Source organism: Misgurnus anguillicaudatus, chromosome 24, assembly GCF_027580225.2.
Source record: "Misgurnus anguillicaudatus chromosome 24, ASM2758022v2, whole genome shotgun sequence".
In the NCBI taxonomy this organism is placed as follows: Eukaryota; Metazoa; Chordata; class Actinopteri; order Cypriniformes; family Cobitidae; genus Misgurnus; species Misgurnus anguillicaudatus.
In genome coordinates, this window is record NC_073360.2 from 25,988,330 (window position 1) to 26,010,360 (window position 22,031).

The window sequence follows — 22,031 nt, forward strand, 5'->3', positions numbered from 1 at the left end:
GTGTTTCTCCTTAGTTACAGTATAGCTACACTATAATTATGTATCTGGTATCACCCAGTACTTATCTAGAGTTAAATAATAACTACCTAGTATGTTCCACTGGTAAGTACAGTAATGATACCATTTAATTACCATGTAGATACTCAAAAGTAAGTACCACACATTTGTTTGTAAGCACAACATATTTATACACACAACATGTACTGTAAAATAAAGTGCTACCTGCATGGTATGACATACAGCTGGTTACTTTTATCCATGGTTTAACTGGCTAAGCTGCATATTTTAAGTTAAGAAAGCAAACAATATGCGGCTGTCGACTACATTAACATATCCAACAAATAAAAATCTATTTTTTATTATAACTGCAATACACTCATATAATTAATATATTTTTATTTATACATTTATTTCATTTAGCGCATTTTCATGGTTCAGTATTGTTGTATTATTCATTTTTTAATAAATTCCCTTTGAGTGTAACGTGTTGTGTTTTTATCAAGTATCCATTTTAAGAAGTATCGGTCGATTAATCGGTTATCGGCAAATACGGACCATCCTAGTTATCTGTAAAATCCACCATCGTTTGACCTCTACTCTAAATTAGAAATAATTGATAAAAAATCTGGTATAACACCAATTGTGACCTTGTCAGTGAAATCCATGATAAAATCTCATAATCAAATATGACATTAACTCTTTCCCCGCCATGGATGAGTTAACTCGTCAATTTAGAGAAAAGCTTCCCTGCAAATGACGAGTTTTTTCCCGGCAATTATTCCACTATTATCCACCAGGTGGTGTTCTTACCCAACTTATAAAACCCGGAAGTATTCCCTTAGGGCAAACAGTCACTCTAAATCTGATCAAAAGTCCTTTACAAAAATGCAATTATCTCAGCTTTTTGCTCAAAATTTTTTATTTTTAAAGAAACCTACCAATATTTGAGAGATGATAAAAAGAGAACAAAAGAAGTTAGGATAAATCAATTTTTGTTTGTTTGTTTATTTGTTTGAAAGCAGAGATTTATTTTATTTATTAATTTGATATATTGTATGTTTATTAAAAGAAAATTTTCTGGAAGCCATTAAAATTTTTGAAAATCATAAAAAATGTTGGTGCTGGCATTAAAAAAAAAAAAAAAACACTGGCAGGGAAAGAGTTAAAAGCATCAAAATTTGATTTCAGTCTTTGACATGGCCTTATTTAGTATTATTGAAGATATTAAGATATTGAAGATATCAAAGTTACAGAATTAACAGTTTTTCTTTAATTGCCCCCCCCCAAACACAGTATCTGGACAAGACTTACCGTGACCTCCTTGCCCAAGCTGGTGCCCTTCTGGGCCAATAACCTTTTGATTCCTTCCCCACTTCCTAGCATCCACGTCAAAGCCTCAGCCGGTTGGTTTGTAATGGGCCAGTCTTTGGCTTGGAGCTCATACCAGATAGTGCTAAGACGAATAAATACATTCAAAGAATCAATGTAAGCACTGGGCTGCATAAAATACTGTCATATTAGAACCTATACAAGTATATTGTACAAATAAAGTAAAAATTGAAAAATAAATTGAATTATTTACTTTCTTTAATGACATACAGTAACACCAGACTCATTATCTTATGTTTTAAACAAAGCAAACAAGGAAACAGATCAAATATGTGACCCAGTCATGAAAACCCAGCTAAGATCATGTGTTTTCTACATAAAATCATCCTATATGAGATAAAGAACGTTCTGTGAAAATATAACCTTTTGTAATGAAAGTGAAATCAGTGACTAAACACAAATTTGATGCTCCTGATCTCAATAATCACATTACGAGACTTTAGCCTGGATTTCACAGACAGAGTCACATGTATGAGTCATGACAGAAAGACAGAGATGTGTTTTTTACCCAAAAGCATAAACGTCAGCAGCGTTTGAAAATGGCAAACAGTCTTCGTGTTTTCCTGGTGTCATCTTCCGCACGATCTCAGGAGCAAGATAATAAATCCATCCTCGAGGAAGTTTCAGTTCATTCTCTCTCCTGTACACAAACACATTCATGAGGATTTGAATGAAACGCGAGATTAATTTACTGTTGATGAATTCATGCCTGTGCTCTCCTGTCTTCTTGCACAACACCAGACATCCCAAACAAGCCAAAATCTGTGATGACCACTTTGTTTGAATCGTAAAACACGTTTTTTGACTTCAGATCTTTGTGCACGATTCCCTTTGCGTGGAGGTAGCCCATTCCCTGTTAAAAAAATTAACAAAAATAAATTACATTTCATAACCCATTGCTTCCACTGTAAATGTGACACATTGCAGAGTGAATGAAGACATTGTTTGTTTTATTTATTTCTTAACCCCATTCCAGCAAATATGGGGCGATATTCATGGCAAAAACTGGTTAATCTACATTGATACAAGTTAATCCACACACAAGTTGGGAAAGGACAATTTGGCATCTCAAATTCACCTAACCTGTGGTTTTTATATGACGTGGGAAGAGCAGACATCAGCAAAAAACAGAAGTCATTTCAGAGGCAGAGCAAGTTTACATTATGATGATTGACGAAGATGACAAATATTAAAGGGACACTCCACTTTTTTGAAAATAGGCTCATTTGCCAGCTCAACTAGAGTTAAATGTTTGATGTTTACCGTGGTGGAACCAATTCAGATGATCTCCGGGTCTCGCGCTAGCACTTTTAGCATAGCTTAGCATAATCCATTGAATCTGATTAGACCACTAGCATCGCACTCAAAAAAAAAAAAACCCAAATAATTTCGATATTTTCCCTATTTAAAACTTGACTCTTCTGTAGTTACATCGTGTAATAAGACCGACAGAAAATTAAAAGTAGCTATTTTCTAGGCAGACATGGTTAGGAACTATATTCTCATTCGGGCGTAATAATCAAGGACTTTGCTGTGGTACCATGGCTGCAGGAGGCGCAATGATATTACGCACTGCCCCAAAATAGTCCCCTTGGTAACTTTCAATAGCAGGGGACTATTTTCGGGCACTGCGTAATATCGGAAGAATAAAGTTTTAAATAAGAAAAATATTGAAACTCTTGCTAACAATGCTAATGGTCTAATCAGATTCAATGGATTATGCTAAGCTATGCTAAAAGTGGAACCGCCAGACTCGGAGATCAGCTAAATAAATTCCAAAACAGTAAAAATCAAATGTTTAGCATATTTTCAAAAAGGAAAAAGCAGGGAAAAGAATTACAAAAGACAACTTGGACAGCTAAACTGACCTTTACGATTTCCTGAGCAATTTGTCGTATCTTGTTGATGTCGAGTTTAGAGTCTCTGACAACCGAGTACAGCGTTCGTCCTTTACAAAAGCTGCGGTAGATAAACATAAATAAAAAACAATTACAACACATTCTGAGGCACACACAAACACGTTTATATTATCTGTCATATGCTGTCGCCGAAATAGCCCCCTATCCCCTTATTCACTATACCCTACATTAGTTCACTAATATAGTCCACTTGTATGAGGGAATGAAAGCGAGTGAGTAAATTCGGACACTATTGCTGCGGGCCCCATCTTACGTCGAGACGTGGGAGTTCATGTAGGACGTGCCACACTGGCTGTTTCTCGATCAGACGGCTACATCCTTCTGAGGTCGCATTTGTAGACTACATACATCATGATGACTGTCTTGTTTCAGAATATTAACAATTATAAAGTTTACTATTATACTTAGTTAATGGTAAATTGTTGTAATATGCTTATGACTTGCGAATGTAATGCTTAGTTAACTTAAAGGGGATAAGGATCTATTTCAGACACACCAATACACTCCAGTACATATTTGAAAATTTTAAACCCCACATATACATTTTTTCCTTATACTGTATACCCAACATACCCACATTTATTTAAAATCACTAAAACATTAAGAGACTTGTGTGAAGTTAACCTGGTGATGATGGCCAGATGAGGCGGGTTCATGCAGGCCCCCATAAACAGCACCACGTTCTCGTGTCGCGTCTGCCGATAGTTCATCACTTCCTTCTTGAAGAGCTTCAGGTGCTCCTGGTTGTTTCCGTCGATCTCTAACAGGCGAACGGCCACCTCTCCGTGCCACCGGCCTCGGCACACTTTACCCCAGCGCCCTTTACCGATGAGCTCTCCTAGCTCCAGCTGCTCGAAGGGTATGTCCCACTCCTGCAGATAAACGCTGGTCTGGCTGTGCTTACGGGATATGTGGTCCTTCCAGTAGCGTCTGGAGCTGGGCAGATCGTCTAGCTCGTCGTCTTCACTTTCATCACCTGATTCCTCCTGGTCTTGACCATCCTCCTCTTGTTGCTCTTCATCGCATTCCTCATGCACAGAGAAATGTGAGTATATTATTCAAAAATGTATTGTTTAGCTATTATGAAATATATTTATTGGTATTCTGTTTTTAGCAAAGTGTGATTATACAGGGCTTGTAAAAGAATTTTTTTGCAAGATAATACAAATGAAAATTAATGGATTATTTAATTTCACAGTTTATATCCAAAGTGACATACATTTAACCAGTTTGTGTGACCTTTGGCACTGCTATGGCAATGCTCAATCGAGCTATGGGAACACAAATTACCAACAAACACTTTTAATTACCAGCATTTCTGTGGGAGGAAGAACAGTCTTGTAGCACTTACCACAGCTTCAGCTTCCTTTTGGCCTGTTGACACCTGGTTGATGTGACCGTCCACCTGGTCTGTCTCTCTATATCGAGAAAAGCAAATAATAGACTTTTAATGCAAACTAGTTATGAAATCACTTCTTGTTTCACTAGAGGTCAGTATAATACCACAAAATTTTCACATGATTTGTTGTACATGACTCATTCATAAACATTAGGGCACTTCAACAGTTCACTTTTTTTAAATGTTTTGGGTCAAAACACTAGCAAACACAAGCTTTAGGATGTTTCATCTTACCCTGTGTTGTTACATCCGTCTGAATGTGTTGAACCGGATATCTCTGTCAAAAATAAACAATGATTTTTCTTCAGTTTGTGATTGTATAAACAGAGAAGATGTTATTGAGTTTAATCCGTTTTCCATCTAAACCTTTTGAGAAGTGTGTTGAATCTTTAACGTGTGTTAGTTTTTAAGATGTTAAGATTTATTTAAAGGTGCACCAAGTGACTTTTATCACTTGATAAACTGTACCTAAACAAATGAAACAAAAGAATGGGTGTGTTAAACATATGTTTAAAGGTGCCATAAAATAAAAGTAACATATTTACCTAGGCGTATATGAATAATAAGAGCTCTGTACGTGGTGATGACATATTGTGAGCCTTAAACGCGTTTTTTCCTCATTTTTTTGTAAACCTCATGCATCCAAAAGCAGAGGTGGGGTTACTTTTACTTGAGTACATTTTTGTATAATTACTTGTACTTTTACTTGAGTACAGATTTTGGGTACTCTACCCACCTCTGTCCAAAAGACCACCGGAAAACAGGCCAATCTCAACATTGCACCAACTGTGACGGTACAGTCGAGATGTATGCCCAAAGATTAAATTACACATTAAATTAAATACAAAGATGTTAAAATGTTTACTAATGTGAGCTACTGGCATGAGCCGCAGAGCAGAGCCAATCAGAGCAGAGATCAATATTATTATTCATGACCCTTCCAAATAGGGCAAAAATAGACCATTGCATTCAAAGGACAAATCCTAGGGTTGTAAATGAACATTTCAAAACGTTTCTGGATCATTTTTGCACTTAATAAAGTAACATACCTTCTATGTAAAATCAAAAAAACAATTTAACAAATTATTTCGTTGGCACCTTTAAAGTGTTTAAAGGGGCCATGGCACAAAACTTTTTTAAAATGTCGAATAAATCTTTGGTGTCCCCAGAGCACATATGTGAAGTTTTAGCTCAAAATACCCCCCAGATAATTTATTATATCATGTTAAAATTGCCACTTTGTAGGTGTGTGCAGTTTTGGGTGTGTCCTTTGAAATGCAAATGAGTTTGTTGCAATTGAAACTCAATTGTGTTGTGAATTATTTTCTCTCTCTCCTTTTCTCTGCACTAAATGGCAGTGCTGTGAATGGATAGTGCAGATTAAGGGGTGGTATTATTATAATAAGAGCTCCTTATGACATCATAAGGAGAGCCAAATTTCAATTACCTATTTTCTCATGTGCTTGTAGAGAATGGTTTACCAAAACTAAGTTACTGGGTTGATCTTTTTCAAATTTTCTAGGTTGATAGAAGCACTGGAGACCCAATCATAGCACTTAAACATGAAAATAATCAGATTTTCATGCCATGACCCCTTTAATGCTATTTTGATATTACTTTACAATAAGGTTGTATTTGTTAATAGTTAATGCATTAGCTAACATGAACTAACAAAGAGTGATACTTCTAAAACATTTATTAATCTTAGTTCATGTTGTTTTCAGCATTTATTTATACATTTTTAAAGCTGTAACTTTTAACATTAGTTAAAGGAACAGTATGTAGGATTGTGGCCAAAACTGGTATTGCAATCACAAAACTTGTGGCTAAAACAGGTACTGCAATCACACAACTGGTGGCCAATACACAAAATGACAACATAAACATCAGTTGAGGGCTGCTACTCCACTATTTAAATGAAAATATGCTGGCCGGACCACTGTTGTCAGTGATATAAGTATTTAAAATGAAAATGATTTCTTAATGTTTAGTGACACATCAGGGCCATTTTATGATTAATTGATATAAATTTCTTACATACTGTTCCTTTAATGCACAATGAACTAACATGAGTTTTGGAAACTTTCCATGTAAATTACAAAGTCGAAGAGTCAATTGTCGATGAAGCTATACTGTTTGTATACAGTGTGTATAAATTAATTAAATATACAAATAATTTCTTTTAATTCCTTAAAGTTCCAACTTGGAATATTTGAAAAATTCCCAAGCTTTGCAACCCTAGCATTAACTAACATTAACAATAATGGATGATTGCACATTGTTAGTTCATGTTAGCTAACACATTTAACAATGTTAACAAATACAACCTTATTGTGAGGTATTTAAACCATTATATTTACACATGTTGATCTAGCAGAATACTGCTCCAGGGCTCCAGACTGCCACCAAAATTTAAAAGTGTGCCACTGAATTTTACATCCAGTCGCACATGTGCAACCAGTAAATTTGACCCTTTTTTTGTGTGTGACACTGAATTTGAAACAGCACATTGTACTTTCTGCATCCATCATCAAAGTATTTATTAGTAATACAGTGGAAATTAGTAGAAATGTGATTATTTGGTTAGCATACTGATTTACGGTGTGTGCCCCTAAATTTTCTGGTTGCGCCCCTAAAATTTTCAGTTGGGGGCCACTGTGCTCCTAGTGAAAAAAGTTAGTCTGGAGCCCTGTGCTCACTACAGTATATCACTGTAATGACCTCATGATTTTGGTACCAGTTGACCAACATCACTATCATGTTGCACTGTAAAAAAATTATATCAAATCTACATATATTTTTATGTTACTTTAATTTAACAAATTAAGTCAAACAATTTCAACTTGTAAAAACAAATCAAAACTTAATATAGTAGGTTGAATTGACTTGTTAAAGTTGTTTTAACTTCATGCTGCATTTTTTACTGTATGTAGTGAAACAAACCAAAACGATACTTAATGCACCTTTAAAATGATATAACTGGAAAATGTCTGTGTTAGTGTTGTATAATGTTTTGTAGTCACAACAAAAGAGGCAAACACAGAGCGAAATACACAAAGTAATTTCCAAAGATGACCAGCAGGAGGCACAACAAGCACACTATTTGCAACAATCTTATTAAATTGTGGCTTCACAAAAGCTGAGGCATTTATGAAATGAGCTGTCAGAGAATGTCAGTGACAACAAGGAATAAATACACCACAGCTGAAGGGTAAATAAAAATAGTTTTTTTGGGGAGGAGGATAGTTAACTCACCGGGGAAGACAAATTGTTGTCTTTGCTGAAAGTAGTAGGCAGCTAATGTGCAAATATTGTCAGCAACACACAATGAAACAAGAAAGACTTGGTTACACAAGCAGTCCTAGTTGTTTAGTTTCACCTACAAGTTAAGCATCAGCAGAAGTTGCAAAACGTTTGCTTCAGAGAGTGCTGTTTAGAGAGGTCAGTTAGGTTAGTAGACATGTATTACGAAGCACTGAAGGACAGACAAGAGTGGCATGCTGGGATTGATTTAAAACAATATCCCATGTTATCTGGGTAAATAATATGTTTGCATTGATGCATCTAGCAAACACTTTTATCCAACGTACAGTACAGTGCATTAAATGTATACATGTGTATTCCCTTGGAGTCAAACCCATGACTGCTAATGCAATGCTCTACCAAATTGAGTTACAAAAACAAGACTGACCTGGGAAATGAAAGCGACTGTCAATGTGACCCTTAGGGGAGGGGTTGGGTGGTGGGGTAGCGCTTGGGGGGTTACTCTGACTGAAGGGGGCAGGTGAAGAGGGGGTGGAGGATGTGGTGGAGGAGGGGGTACTACTGCAGTCCATGTGACTCAGTGATGCAGGGTGGTCCTGAAGGTATATAATTCAAAATATTAATAAAATGAAACCTTACATGGATTTAAAAACTTTTTTATTTTTTATATACATAATACATCATATAAAGCTGAATAAGCATTCCATTGATGTATGGTTTGTGACAATATTTTGCCAAGATACAGCTAAAAAATGGATGCAAAAAATATTGAGTAGCTTTAAAGTTGTCCAGATGAAGTCCTACCAACACATATTAGTAATGATAAATCATTTTTTGATACAAAATATCTTCATGGAACATGATCTTTACTTAAAATCCTAATGATTTTGGCATAAAAGAAAAATTATTATACTGATAATGTATTATTGGCTATTGCTAAAATGCTACTTATAACAACTACTGTGGTCCAGGGTCACAAATGACACAGTACATAGTTTTCATTTAGTGATTTGTTAATACCTTTTTGTTTATTGCCTTTGGTAATGTCCCATACTGCTGAGACTCGGTCAGTTTCTCCACCTGGTTGTTGATACCTGAAGGAACCGATTCTGTTCTCCTTATCTTTGGTAATGAAGAAACAGACGAAGGACATTTAGGTCATCTACAGATTAACTGCTAATATTTTGTGGTTTGTATGGTGAATTCTTACATGAATCAAACGAAATTCCACACTTAGGAGCTTCTTTGGTACATCTATTGTGGCACTTTACTCTAAAAAAGGATGAGAGCAATTATTATAACAGGGAGATACTTGGGTATTTTATGTGGTTTCCAAGAAAAATTATTATGTTTCCTTACTTTGCAATGTTTACATTTAACACCAAAAATCATGTTCTTCTTGCACACCTGGCACATCTGAGACAACCAGGACTTGGTGGAAAACCTTTTGCGTAAAAGCAGAAAAGGCATGTTCGGTTGTGTTGTAAACATATGTAACATATAAAATTTTACAAATTGATGAGTATTCATACCTGTGTGTGACTTCAAGACGAATACCCTTTCTTAAAAACAGTGGAGAGCTTCCATGTGTTACAACGTTATCTATATAATAAAAACACACAAAAAAGAGGGAACATTTTTTGAAATAAAGTGTACCAGAACTTGCAGGTGTCACATGATGGCTCTCTTAAAGGGACACTCCACTTTTTTTGAAAATATGCTCAAATTTTAATCGCAATTTTAATTTTCTGTCAGCTTTGTACACAATGTAACTACAGAAGAGTCAAGTTTTAAAAAGAAAAAATATCGAATCTTGCTAATGGTCTAATCAGATTCAATGGATTGTGCTAAGCTATGCTAAAAGTAGTAGCGCCAGACCTAGAGATCAGCTGAATGGATTACAAAAACTGTAAAAATCAAATGTTTAACTCTAGTGGATCTGGCAAATGAGCATTTTTTTTTTTAAAGTGGAGTGTCCCATTAAGTCATGATCAGATAGCTAACCCAAAAATGTTATTTCTTTCATCATTTACTCATTCTCATGTTGTTACAAACCTGTATAAATGTATTTATTCTAATGAACATGAAGGAAGATATTTTAAGGAATGTTTGTAACCAAACCGTTCGTGAGCCCCATTCACTTCCATAGTAGAAAAAGAATACTATGGAAGTGAATGGGGCTCACAAAACAGGAAGAAGAACTATATAGACTGCAACCTTACACAAAAGACATTGAGACAAATAATCTTTGATTTGGGCTAAATAAGACTTACTTCCTCCTAGGTGAGTGGGGGTGTTTGGTAGGATGTAGGGCGATCGTGCAGACAGCAGTGGTGACCGTGACAGCGAGTCGTCCCAGACGCTCATACCACCATTTACCAGCATGTTCAGCGTCGGGTTGGTTTTCTTCCCGCTCCTACAGGGCAGAAGAGACAAGACTGCATCTAGTATCTGGGTCTCTTGGATTACTGTACTGTATAAAATACTCTGGAATTTGTAAATTCACTTTTATAATTGTTAAGAATCAAATATTGTATTATAAAAACAAATACAAAACCTATTAAAGTACTGATCCATAGTGATTTTCAGTCATAGAATCTAAAGCATACACCGTTACCTCATAATCATTTAAGTTTTAATGTTGGCGCCGATATCCCCGTGGTTAGTGTGCCGACATATAGCACCAGTGTGCTCAGGATGAACCGAGTTCAATTCCCGTCTCCTTTGCCAGTCCCGCTCCCCTATCTCCACCCAACACTTTCCTGTCTACGCTCCACTATACTATCTAAATAAAGGCCAAAAAAACAAAGTTTTAATCTAAAGTTGATGTTTATTTTAAAAAAATCTACCCGGCATCTACAAAAGAATAATTTCTTTGTTTATTGCAGCATGAAGTCCTCAGTAAACAAGCATTAGCATCGCCTACATTTTTGGACTAAATGTGGTGTGACCTGCATTTCAAAAATGTGATAGAAAAATGCAGGCTTGCAGTTTCAAGGGCTGGAAGTTTGTGCAATAGATTTCAGTTCACACGCATTCAAGACATTTACTGGATCAGTGACGGAGATGAGGAGCGGGAAAGATCAAGCGCAGGACGCCAACGAGTCTGAGATCCGATCTGACCTCAGCTTTATTCTGATGGGAAACACTGGGCTACATGAAGGGGCGGAGTCCATTTATTTTACAAGAATACAATCCAGGGCCCTTGGTCAGGGATACACTGAAAAAAATGATTCATTGAATTTAATCCATTTTTTTAAGGTAAGTGGTTGCAATCAATTTATTTAAGCTACATTTAAACAAAAAAGATTGGTAACGTAAAATAAAATATAAAAATTTTGTTTAAATGTAGCTTAAATTAATTGATTGCAACCACTTACCTTTAAAAAAATTTATTAAATTCAATGAATCATTTTTTTTCAGTGTAATGTCGCATTTTATTCAGAACAAATCTAATTTGAACAGGTCAAAATAGGTTGTTGAGCCCTGCATGTATGAACTTCAACAAAGTAAATGAAGAACATTGTGTTTAAGGAAGATTTCCTGATGAAGCCACTTATAATATTTGTACCTGCAGGGCAGAAAGCTTTCCAAACTGCTGCTGAGTTAGGCAACATATTCTTACACAAAGCAAATGTTGTGCAATAAATGACGGAAAATCTGCTTTCCAAAGAGTCAGTAAAACACAATAAAGATTTAAACAAATGAAATGAACTCAACAACCTAAAAAAAGTTAAAATGGGGTCTGCATTTCTGCAACTAGCAGAATACAAAAAAGCCACTGTGCCCGAAATAGCCTACTTCCATACTTTATTGTAGGCGAAAATCAGTAGGTGAGGCAAGTAGTATGTCCAGATTCAGAGTATTTAACAAACGTTACGCAAAAAGTACCTTGATGACCTACTGCTTTTGGCAAGATTTTGAAGTGTGCATTTACTTGACACTTTACTATCCCGTAAGTCCTTGGGGAGGAATCACCCAAAGAAGAAGAAGGAGAGGCGTCATCATATTTAAAAAATGTCAAAAATCGATAACACGGCTCAATTCGAATGTAAATAGATAAGGAAAACCGTTGTTCCTTGTGGTTATATTACGCTTGTCTAACAGCATCCAAGTTAACGGCTCACCTGTTTTCATGACGACGACATATGTCACAGGATGCATCAACATTGCGGATGTGTTATGTCCGTAATTCATTCATAGTACCAATTTTCATACTACTATATAGACGTTGACGTGTTATTGGTCGATGAGTAAGTATTTCATCTAATAGATTGTAAGACTTAAGCCTGGACGTGGTCACGCATCTGCCTAATTTTCAAGTCTGTACCACTGCTGCTACCCCCGGCACTTTAAAAAAAAATAGTTTTAGGAGGCACTCCTCAATTTTCCGATAATATCTCTAAAAAGCCACACCCTTTAAAAGGAAACATTTCATTCCCATCACCTCAGTGCAAAAGTGCATGACTGAACAATGTCATACAAAGTGTTTCTAGGAATCTGACATCATCATCACAGTATTAGATTGGGTCAGGAAGGAAACTTGAGACAGAAAGCAGGCTAATGTCCAAACGGATGAACGTCTCTATCTGATTACCTCATCTCAAAATCTTGTTCAAGTCTATACTTCAATTTAAAAGAATCATTTTCATCAATTAAATTCAGAGTATCATTAAGCTCTCACAAAGACAACCTTTCATACTAACATGATGTAAATCTGTCAAAATCTTTTAAGATGGCCTCAAAATTACAGTGAACCTTGCAGTTTTTTATCTGCAATTGAGCTTTCTCTGAACCAATATACTGTATGTGACCTGAAAAAAACATTCAATCAGAAACCTGACAAAAAAACTGTATTGTTTTCTGGGTCAAGATGACTCAAAATAATGTCACTGGAAAACACAGGTATACACAAACACGCACATCTTTCCGCCTGACGAAATGTACACAAGCACTAAACTTACTTATTGGGTGTAGGTTCGTCTATTCGGTTCGCCAGCTGGGTCTGGCTCTTGCTCCGGGTGAGAGTGATGTTGGGAAAAAAGTTGAGCAGCTTGCGGGAAGGGGGCGGTGGGGTCCGCGGTGTCTTTTGCTTGGCGTACCGTCTCTGAGGCGGGGTGGCCGGAGGGGTGGCCAGCAGCCCGGCCGTGCAGTGGTTCGGCTTTGGGGAGGAAGTGAAAGGGTCTGTCAGCCCATCACAGCGGATTTGAACGACCGCACTGAAGTCCGTAGACGGTAGGGAAGAAACTGAGACACAGGACCGTGGGGCAGGCAAAGCAGAAGGAGTGAGAGGAGGCCTGGTTATTGGGTTAGGACTGTAAGGTCGGGCCAGATTGGCAGAGGGCTTGTTGTTACGTTGAGTGGGTTCTGCTATCCAGGGGATACCCTCTTTCCTTAGCCCTCCTCCTGGAAGAGAGATAAAGAATTTAGGAGTACTCACAAGCTCGTTCATGATTTTGCAACCAGTTATTTCTTTAAATGTACATTTACACTTAGATATCCAGAGACCTGGAACAATAGAGGTTCCGGTTTATTTAAAGGCACATATGAGTTTAATGGTCGACGACCCAACAGCCCAGAAAACATGAACAGAGGAAGTGGAGAGAGGAAGGGTTCGGTAGTGACCTGTGTCAGTAGCACTCTTGAGACAGGAGAGGGCAGTGGTGATACGAGAGCACTCCTCACCGCTGGAGCCCAGTCGTTTCATGGTCTCTTCAACCTTAGCAGTGGACATCTGTAGGAGAGCATCTAGAGACAGTTTCACAGGGACTGCCTGGGAAAACAGAGCAAAACTAAATAAATAAATGCTGTACTGTACATCCCTGCACAAGCAACTGTCTATTTACTCTCTGACTCACACACAAACCCACAAGGGTGCACTTATTATGATTAAGATTATTACTGATATGGAATGAAATTTGAAGAAATAGTTAAAGGAGTAGTCCATTTTCTTAATAAAATATAATAAGTTATTTACTTATTTACCACCATGTCATCCAAAATGTGATGTATTTTTTGTTCAGTCGAAAAGAAATTATGTTTGTTTGAGGAAAACATTCCAGGATTTTTTTTCATTTTAATGGACTTTAATGGACCCCAAAACTTATTTGTTTTAATGCAGTTTAAAATTGCAGTTTCAAAGGACTCTAAACGATCCCAAACGAGGCATAAGGGTCTTATCTAGCAAAACAATTCAGTTAATTAGCAAAAAGTATCAGTTTATTGTTTAAAATGGTCCGCAAATGTGCATTTCATATATGTAACACGTGACCTTTCTACGTCATTACGTAATTACGTGAGGTTGCGCTGACGCGTCACACAGCCGGAGGAAGAAGATAAGTTTAGGTTTAAAAGTGCATATTTTTTATTTTTCTTGTCAATTGTTTCTCTAGATAAGACCCTTATGCCTCGTTTGGGAATGTTTAGAGTCTTTGAAACTGCCATTTTAAACTGCATTGAATCTGTTAAGTGTTGGGGTCCATTAAAGTCCATTAAAATGAGAAAAAAAATGCAGTGAAATTGACTTCACTGTGTTTTTATTTTACTACACTATTACACCAAACGAAGATATTAGATAACACAAACTAGATTTACTGTTTAGAGACATGCGAAACGCAGTGTGTTGAGGACATCTGCTGGTTATAGCCGCTGTAAATGCAACAAGAACATCATATTTACACATTTCATGACATGTGAAAAATTACAAGCGTTTTTATTAAAGGAAATATGCAAAACTAGTTAATGCTATTGAAGGGTTAATGATTTGTGCGAGTACTGGGCCTCCCGAGCGAATTAGCATAAAGTTAACGTTATCGTTCGGTGGTGTGGGCGCTAATATAGTTATCATTATAGTTAACGTTATAGTTGTCGTTATAATGTGAACGGCACTTAATGCTGGTATAAGCAAAATGAAAGAGGCCTATACAAATTTAAAAATAGCATCAGAAATTAGGGCTGCACAATAAATCGCATGCGATATGCACATCTCATCAGTAAGGTTCCTTGATTAGTAGTTAATCAGCTGCTTTCAGATGGAGCGGCATTTACTACACAGAGCCGTAGTTCACCGACAAGCTGGGCCACATTGCAGGCGATACGTCCATGATAATTAAGGCAAAATTGCCCCGATTGTCAGTAAACTACGACCCCGTGTAGCAAATGCCGCTCCATCTGAAAACAGCCGATGGAAATTTACTACCAATCAAGGAACCGGCACCACTGAAGGGATACGCGTGACAATCACATGCAAATTAGTAGTATTAGACAGAAATTTGATGATTGGTGGCTACAAAACCACCAAGAAAGAAATTTCTTGTGTTCTCAGTTGTATCATTTAAGTATCAACTTAGTCTTAGACGTTTCACATACAATTGCTTAGAAAAAAGCTAAATGCAAACAAACAAGACAAGTATTAAAGGGGACATATCATAAAAATCAGATTTAAGTGCCACAATTGGGTCCCCAGTGTTTCTATCAACCTAGAAAATGTGAAAGAGATCAACCCAACAACTTAGTTTTGGTAAACCATTCTCTGCAAGCATGTGAAAATATAGGTAATTGAAACTTGGCTCCCCTTGTGATGTCAGAAGGGGATAACACAGTCTCTTAATCTGCATTGTCCAACCACGGCACTGCCATTTAGTGCAGAGATCAGCTCATTTGCATTTATAAGGACACAGCAGATTTTTGCTCACACCTACAAAGTGGAAATTTTAACATGCTGTTATAAATTATCTATATGGTCCGTATTCTGGGGACACCAAAGATTTATAACACATCTTAAAATGTCTTGTGAAATGTCCCGTTTAATATGCATCAAGAGTATAAAGCTGTACAGTCTTTGTAGACGGCAAAGATCAAGTTGAAATCAATAATATATGCGCACGTGGCAAATCTGAGCTCAGTTCATGACATTGTTGAGGTCTCTTCAGGAACTCTAATGAAGAAGAGTCTTTTTCTCAGGGAATGTATTTGAGCTCCACACTTTTTAAACAAAAAGTTTAAATTTCCTCTCCTTTTAAACTCATTGATTTCTAGAAGAAATAATTGAGATCTTGGAGAGATCTAATCTGTGACTTTTCTTTCGTAGGAGCATTACATAACCAAAAGTGTGACGTAAGTCAATGACATTTTAAACAGGCAATTTGCTGACACCCAATCTCCAGAATAGACAGCATTTTTAAAAGACTGGGTGTGAATTCAGTCTGACAAACTAGTGAAAGGATCTTTTCACAAGGTTAAAAAGAACAGAATGATACAAAACAAATTGTTTACCACTCAGAAAGCAAAACTGTACACCTGTACTTGTGTGTGAACCTCCTATACGTTTACATTTGCACTGAATCCTCCCATGCATTTGGCAGGTTTCATAAAAAAGCATAAATACGCACATGGCATTTATAGATTTGGACTTTTATCCAAACGATCTTCAATTTATTCAAGCTTACATTTTTACTAGTATCAGTGTATCAGAATTAAACCAATGACCTTTGCACTGTTGGCACAATGCTCTACCAACTGAGCTACAGGAAGACAAAAACACAAGCATATACACAATGCTCAGTGGAAATAAAGAAATCAGCCATACACTTCCGGTAAAGCGGTTTATGGCTTAAGATATGCATACAAATCAGAGAATGATTAGCCACACAGATCCATCCTGGAATCCCCCTGCCGCCAGTAGGACCGCTGGCATCTTATCATGCCAGAGTAAGCCAAAGTCCAGATATCCTGCACGGTCCAATTCTCCCTCCCCGTCCACCCCTCTGTTTAAATCCACAACATTCCTGCGCTCGGTGGCGTCTCCCTGGCGTTTTCTAATTCTCACTCCAAACAGAAACACACACATTCACACGCATGGCTGAGAAACTGCCTGGCAACAGGTGTGGCTGTGATCACGGTCAGTGAATAGATAACAGAACACATGAGACACATAATTATGGAAGATCAAACGGGGAACAAAAAATGTATTTGGGATTCATTTTTGCAGGTTTCAGGGGTTTGAGGATTAAAGTGTAAATCTATAGCATGTATGAAAGTAAAGGGGTCTGAAGCGACATATAGTGCTGGAATCAAATTAGCATGCTCCTTCCTTTGTTTTGTTTTTTGTTTACTAAAAATATGAAAATAGACGAGTGTCCAGTATTGAATATGAGTGTGTGTGTGTGTATACCTAGCCACAAACTTCCGATCTCTCTGATGAAGCCAATAAGGAAGTGACATCAGCTGGCCGCTAGAGACTGGCTCCAAAAGGGAGTCAATTCCCATAGACCCCATGCACAACTTTACAGTAGAAAATAACATATGTTTACAGCCTGGTACAAAAAGTGTTTTTGGTTTATATAGCTAATTTCATTTTCACGACAACTGTGAGGGGAGTAAATTTTTTTGTAACTCATTCCTTTAAATTATATTAAGCCTTAAAGATCGACATAATTAGAGAGGCCTGCACACCAACACTTTAAAACGTGGCGAAAACGCCTGGAGGACGCCGAATGCCAGTTGTTTTTCAGCTAAGTGCCAGCTTTCTTCAGCTGAGCGCTTTGGTAGCTCTAATACTTCAGCTGTGAGCCGATTGGTTGCTGTGGTAATGTCCCACCCCTCCTCCACTGTGACTGGACGGTCTTGTGAGAACTGACATTGACGAGCGGAGCTTTTCACCCAAAGTTGAATATTTTTCAACTCTCGACGTGGAAAAATCGCAGCGCGCCGGTTTTCAGGGCGGAAGAAAACCGCTAGCTGCTGCCTTTAAAAAAATGGCGAGCTTCCATTGGAAACAACTGAAAAAATTTGACGGCCTTGGGCGTAAAAGCTTTGATGTGCACGCCCCCCAAAGGTGTGGCCACTTGAGTGACGGGTGAACTGCCACTGCTGTCACTTGAGTCGAGCTAGGCGGGTGTGGTTTCAGCAACCAGCCACCTCATCTTCAACCATGTCCCACCTCTTTACCCAATTTCAGTCATCCGCGAATAATGCGCAGTGACGCACGGCCAAGATGGCGACGACAGGCACCACCTACTATTAGCTTAAAAAAGCTCTTTTAACAAACCTACGAGTGACGTCCAGACACTACGTCCATTTTTTTTACAGTCTATGGTGTATACATAGGGTTGCAAAGGGGCAGAAAGTTTCTGGTAAATTTCCGGAAACTTTCCATGGGAACTTAATCTGGGGAATTTTGGAAATTTTCCAAATTGGAAACTTAACGGGAATTACGCTAATTATTTGGAAATTTAGGGAAATTTATATAAACTATATCATATACAAACATAAAAAAACATTTTGTTTTGTCATAAGCAGACATGCATGCAATTTTAAAAATTATGTTTAAAAAAAGAAAAGAAAAAAGAAGCCCAAACTTTTGAACCGTAGTGTGTACTTTTACAAAAGTTTTTATTTTAAATAAATTGTTATTTGTTTTAATAAATCTGTTCTTGCGCTCATCAAGCCTGGATTTATTATTATCATTTTAGTAAGCAGTGTGCTGTGTGCATGTGACTGAGGAATGTGCCGGGTAGAAATTGAAACTGAAAGTGTATTAAATCTTGTTGTTTTAAACAAAATTATGCTGCAAGATTTTTTTAACTACATTTAAGGTCCCTGTTATAGGCAACTCTGAATTTTTTTTACGCTCCCAGTTTATTTCTATTAATTCCCGTTAATTCCCATGGAAAGATTTCAGCCTTGAAAATTTCTTGAATTTGAATTTCCATGGCAGATGCTTTTATCCAAAGCGACTTACAAATGAGAAGCAATGTATCATTTTGTCAGTGGAGCCAGCAATAAGTATAGTCTACAAAGCTATGTTTACAAGTAAGAAGGTATGCCACTATTACTGCTATGCTTACTGACAAAATGCTTTGTGTCTGTGTGTGTATTTAAGTTATGCATTGAGAGAAATTGGAACAGATTAGATATAGTAAAAGAAAAATTTACTTGGAAGCCATCTGCATCTAACCAAACCTATAAATAGGATATCCTGAATATCCCACAAAATAGGATAGTAATAATGTGATAGAGAGATAAATTTAAGACAGATGTTGCAGGTCAAGAGCACAACTGAATGTTACAACACAAAGTCTATTTAGACAGCTAGGTAAACATGTGCATCTGTGACAAACACAGGGGGAAAAACACAATGCACATTACAAACAAGAAAAACAGCCTTTTAAAAAGGCACGCATGGCACTCGGGGAAATGGAAATCTCCCAGCATCCTTCTATACACTTCCTTTTTTGGAAACAAGCCACAGTGATCTTTTTTAAGCATTTTTCTCAAACTTTCACTTCTTTGCAAACATTAAACAAGTTTTACTGTCTAATGCAAACACAAAAAATTAAAAAGTATATTAAAAAAGTATAAGCATAATCCTCCATGAGAATATGATCACATGAACCGCTATTATCTGATTTGTTTATTTCTCAATTTTGGGAAACTACAAGCAATGAATGATAAAGGAACTACAGCTGCATAACAAGAGCAACCTGTTGTTCAATATGATTTGTATATATCTAAGTTAAAGTACAGTATGTGATTTACCGTGTTAAAACAGGCAAGCCAGGGCATGGAGCAGGTGAAATGACACATACCGATACCAAGGTGATGTCTGAACATGTCTCCTACCTGAGTTTATGAGCTGATGTAACACTGGGAGTGATGCCTTGATATAAGCAACACACAGTGTAACGTGTGCATGGCTCCCATACAAACAAACACAAACACACACACACATCTATTACAAGCACTCAGTTCCTTTGACAAATCATTAATCATAAAAATCAGCGATGAGCTGCGGTTCCTCCCAGTCTGTCAACACGGTTTCACATGAAACCATACAACCATATGAACATATATCAAAAGATAAAACAAAAGCCGACACGCAGAAAACACAAAGCCTACTGACCCACAAAACTTAGATGTTATAAATATCTCGAATAAGTGTGACTAAAAGAATTTCTTGAGAGTTTGTTTAAATAAAACATTAGCAAATGTCTGTACTTGCAGCTTCTCCATGACCACAGAAGCATTCAACCCCAACTACATGCAAGCAGGAAACTAACACCACAAAAAGACGAAACAGTTGACACATAGTTTGAAAAGGAGGTTCTTAAACATGTCAAGAATAGCATACCATGAGAGACTGAGCACTGAAGCCTCCCTTGACTTGATCTCATATCCCAGAAATGAACAAAATGAAAGTCTCCCCTAAGAAGTCCAACACAGTGTGGGAGCTGCACCCTTCCAAACCAAACTTCCCCTCTCCAACCCACCACATCCCTCCTCCCTTTCCCCACTGTTCCTCCCTCTATCTCTCTTTCCTTCCTGTAAGCATGCCTGGCTGGGTAGTCTCTGTATACACTCCTCCTAAAGGCACATGGTTTGAGACGTATGCTTCAAAAAATCATTACGGTCCAAAATTGTGTCATATTTACATGTCTGTATTTGTATTTATTTATAGATTTATTTAAAATCAATAATAAATCTGTATTGGGTTTAAATTTTTTATAATTAAAAAACGATTATTTAAAAGGGACAATTCATAAGACTTTTTTAAGATGTCAAATAAATCTTTGGTGTCCCCAGAGTGCGTATGTGAAGTTCTTGCTCAAAAGTCCCCACAGATAATTTATTATAGCATGTTAAAATTGCCCCTTTGTAGGTGTGAGAAAAAGTTTTTGGATATATCCTTTAAAATGCAAATGAGCTGATCTCTACACTAAATGGCAGTGCTGGTAGCTGGATAATGCAGATTAAGGGGTGGTATTATTATAATAAGTTCCCGTTCTGACATCACAAGGGGAGCCAAATTTCAATGACCTATTTTTTCACATCCTTGCAGAGAATGGTTTACCAAAACTAAGTTACTGGGTTTTTCTTTTTCACATTTTCTAGGTTGATAGAAGCATTAAAGACCCAATTATAGCACTTAAACATGGAAAATTTAGATTTTCAGAATATGTCCCCTTTAAATGGGAATTTTTATGTGTCCGTTATAATATATATAATATATACAAATGTATAGTACTTCAAAAAGTTACGTATCAACGTGTTATACTGTAAAAAAAATCTGTAGAAATTACAGTATTACTGGCAGCTGGATGCCAGTAACTTACTGTAGATTTACATTTATATTATTTACTTTATATTATATTATATCTTTATCTTCTACAGTAAATTACTGGCAACCAGCTGCATAATGACAGCTAATTTTTTACAGTGATTATTAAGATCAATTTACATTTTTATCATATCACATACCCATTATCCATTATTTGCCAAGTTATCGTATATTGCATTTCTCTACACTATCTCCATGGCTCCCTTTCAGACTCAAGTAACTAACTTGTAGACTAATCAGGTAACCCTGAATGACCTCAAAATAGCGGTGAACTGTAACTTTAATTAACATCATGAATAGGAAATTACATCATTGGGGTCTTCAAAGGAGGCAGGTTTAAAGGGTCACTCCACTTTTTTTGAATATATTCTCATTTCCAGCTCCCCTAGAGTTAAATATTTGATAATCGTATTAATCAAGGACTTTGCTGCCGTAACATGGCTGCAGCAGGTTCAATGATATTACACATCAGCCGAAAATAGTCCCCTTAGTAACTTTCAATAGCAATGGACTTTTTTCGGGCAGTGCGTAATATCATTTCAGCCATGTTACAGCAGCAAAGTCCTTGATTATTACGCAAGACTGACAGTATAGACGGTTTCAGCCGTAATAACATAAACAAGCGCCTTCGTGGTAAACAAGTAACTTCCTGTAAACTCCGCTAAGAATAAATATCAACAAAGTCCTTTTAAAGTAGTTTATTTATATAACAAGCAAAATAAACAACACATAGCTTACCTAGGAAACCAAAACATTTGTTATTTTCGACGAGGTATTTGTTCAAGAGTTCATTTTAGCAACTAGTCAGAACATTAAACAAACAGAAAGTTCTGATCAGACGTGAAATCGCATCACAGCACGTTTGATGAAAACGTCTATAGTTCCTAGCCATATCTGCCTAGAAAATCGCAACTTTTAATTTTCTGTATGTAACTACAGAAGA

At 37.0% G+C, this 22,031-nt stretch overlaps 1 protein-coding gene across 1 annotated transcript in view; it reads right to left on the reverse strand.

The window, feature by feature from the left end:
* ksr1b (kinase suppressor of ras 1b) overlaps nt 1-22,031 on the reverse strand; it is a 53,159-nt gene that overhangs the window by 3,604 nt on the left and 27,524 nt on the right. Inside the window, exons 3-18 of the mRNA XM_073863298.1 lie at nt 13,597-13,744; nt 12,936-13,377; nt 10,245-10,387; nt 9,504-9,573; nt 9,327-9,415; nt 9,182-9,238; nt 8,992-9,101; nt 8,399-8,567; nt 7,963-8,004; nt 4,942-4,984; nt 4,668-4,726; nt 3,933-4,344; nt 3,258-3,348; nt 2,104-2,242; nt 1,898-2,024; nt 1,312-1,453 (exon numbers count right to left, since the gene is read on the reverse strand). Of these exons, the coding sequence (XP_073719399.1) occupies nt 1,312-1,453; nt 1,898-2,024; nt 2,104-2,242; nt 3,258-3,348; nt 3,933-4,344; nt 4,668-4,726; nt 4,942-4,984; nt 7,963-8,004; nt 8,399-8,567; nt 8,992-9,101; nt 9,182-9,238; nt 9,327-9,415; nt 9,504-9,573; nt 10,245-10,387; nt 12,936-13,377; nt 13,597-13,744 (2,283 nt within the window). The remainder of the gene's footprint in view (nt 1-1,311; nt 1,454-1,897; nt 2,025-2,103; nt 2,243-3,257; nt 3,349-3,932; nt 4,345-4,667; nt 4,727-4,941; nt 4,985-7,962; nt 8,005-8,398; nt 8,568-8,991; nt 9,102-9,181; nt 9,239-9,326; nt 9,416-9,503; nt 9,574-10,244; nt 10,388-12,935; nt 13,378-13,596; nt 13,745-22,031) is intronic.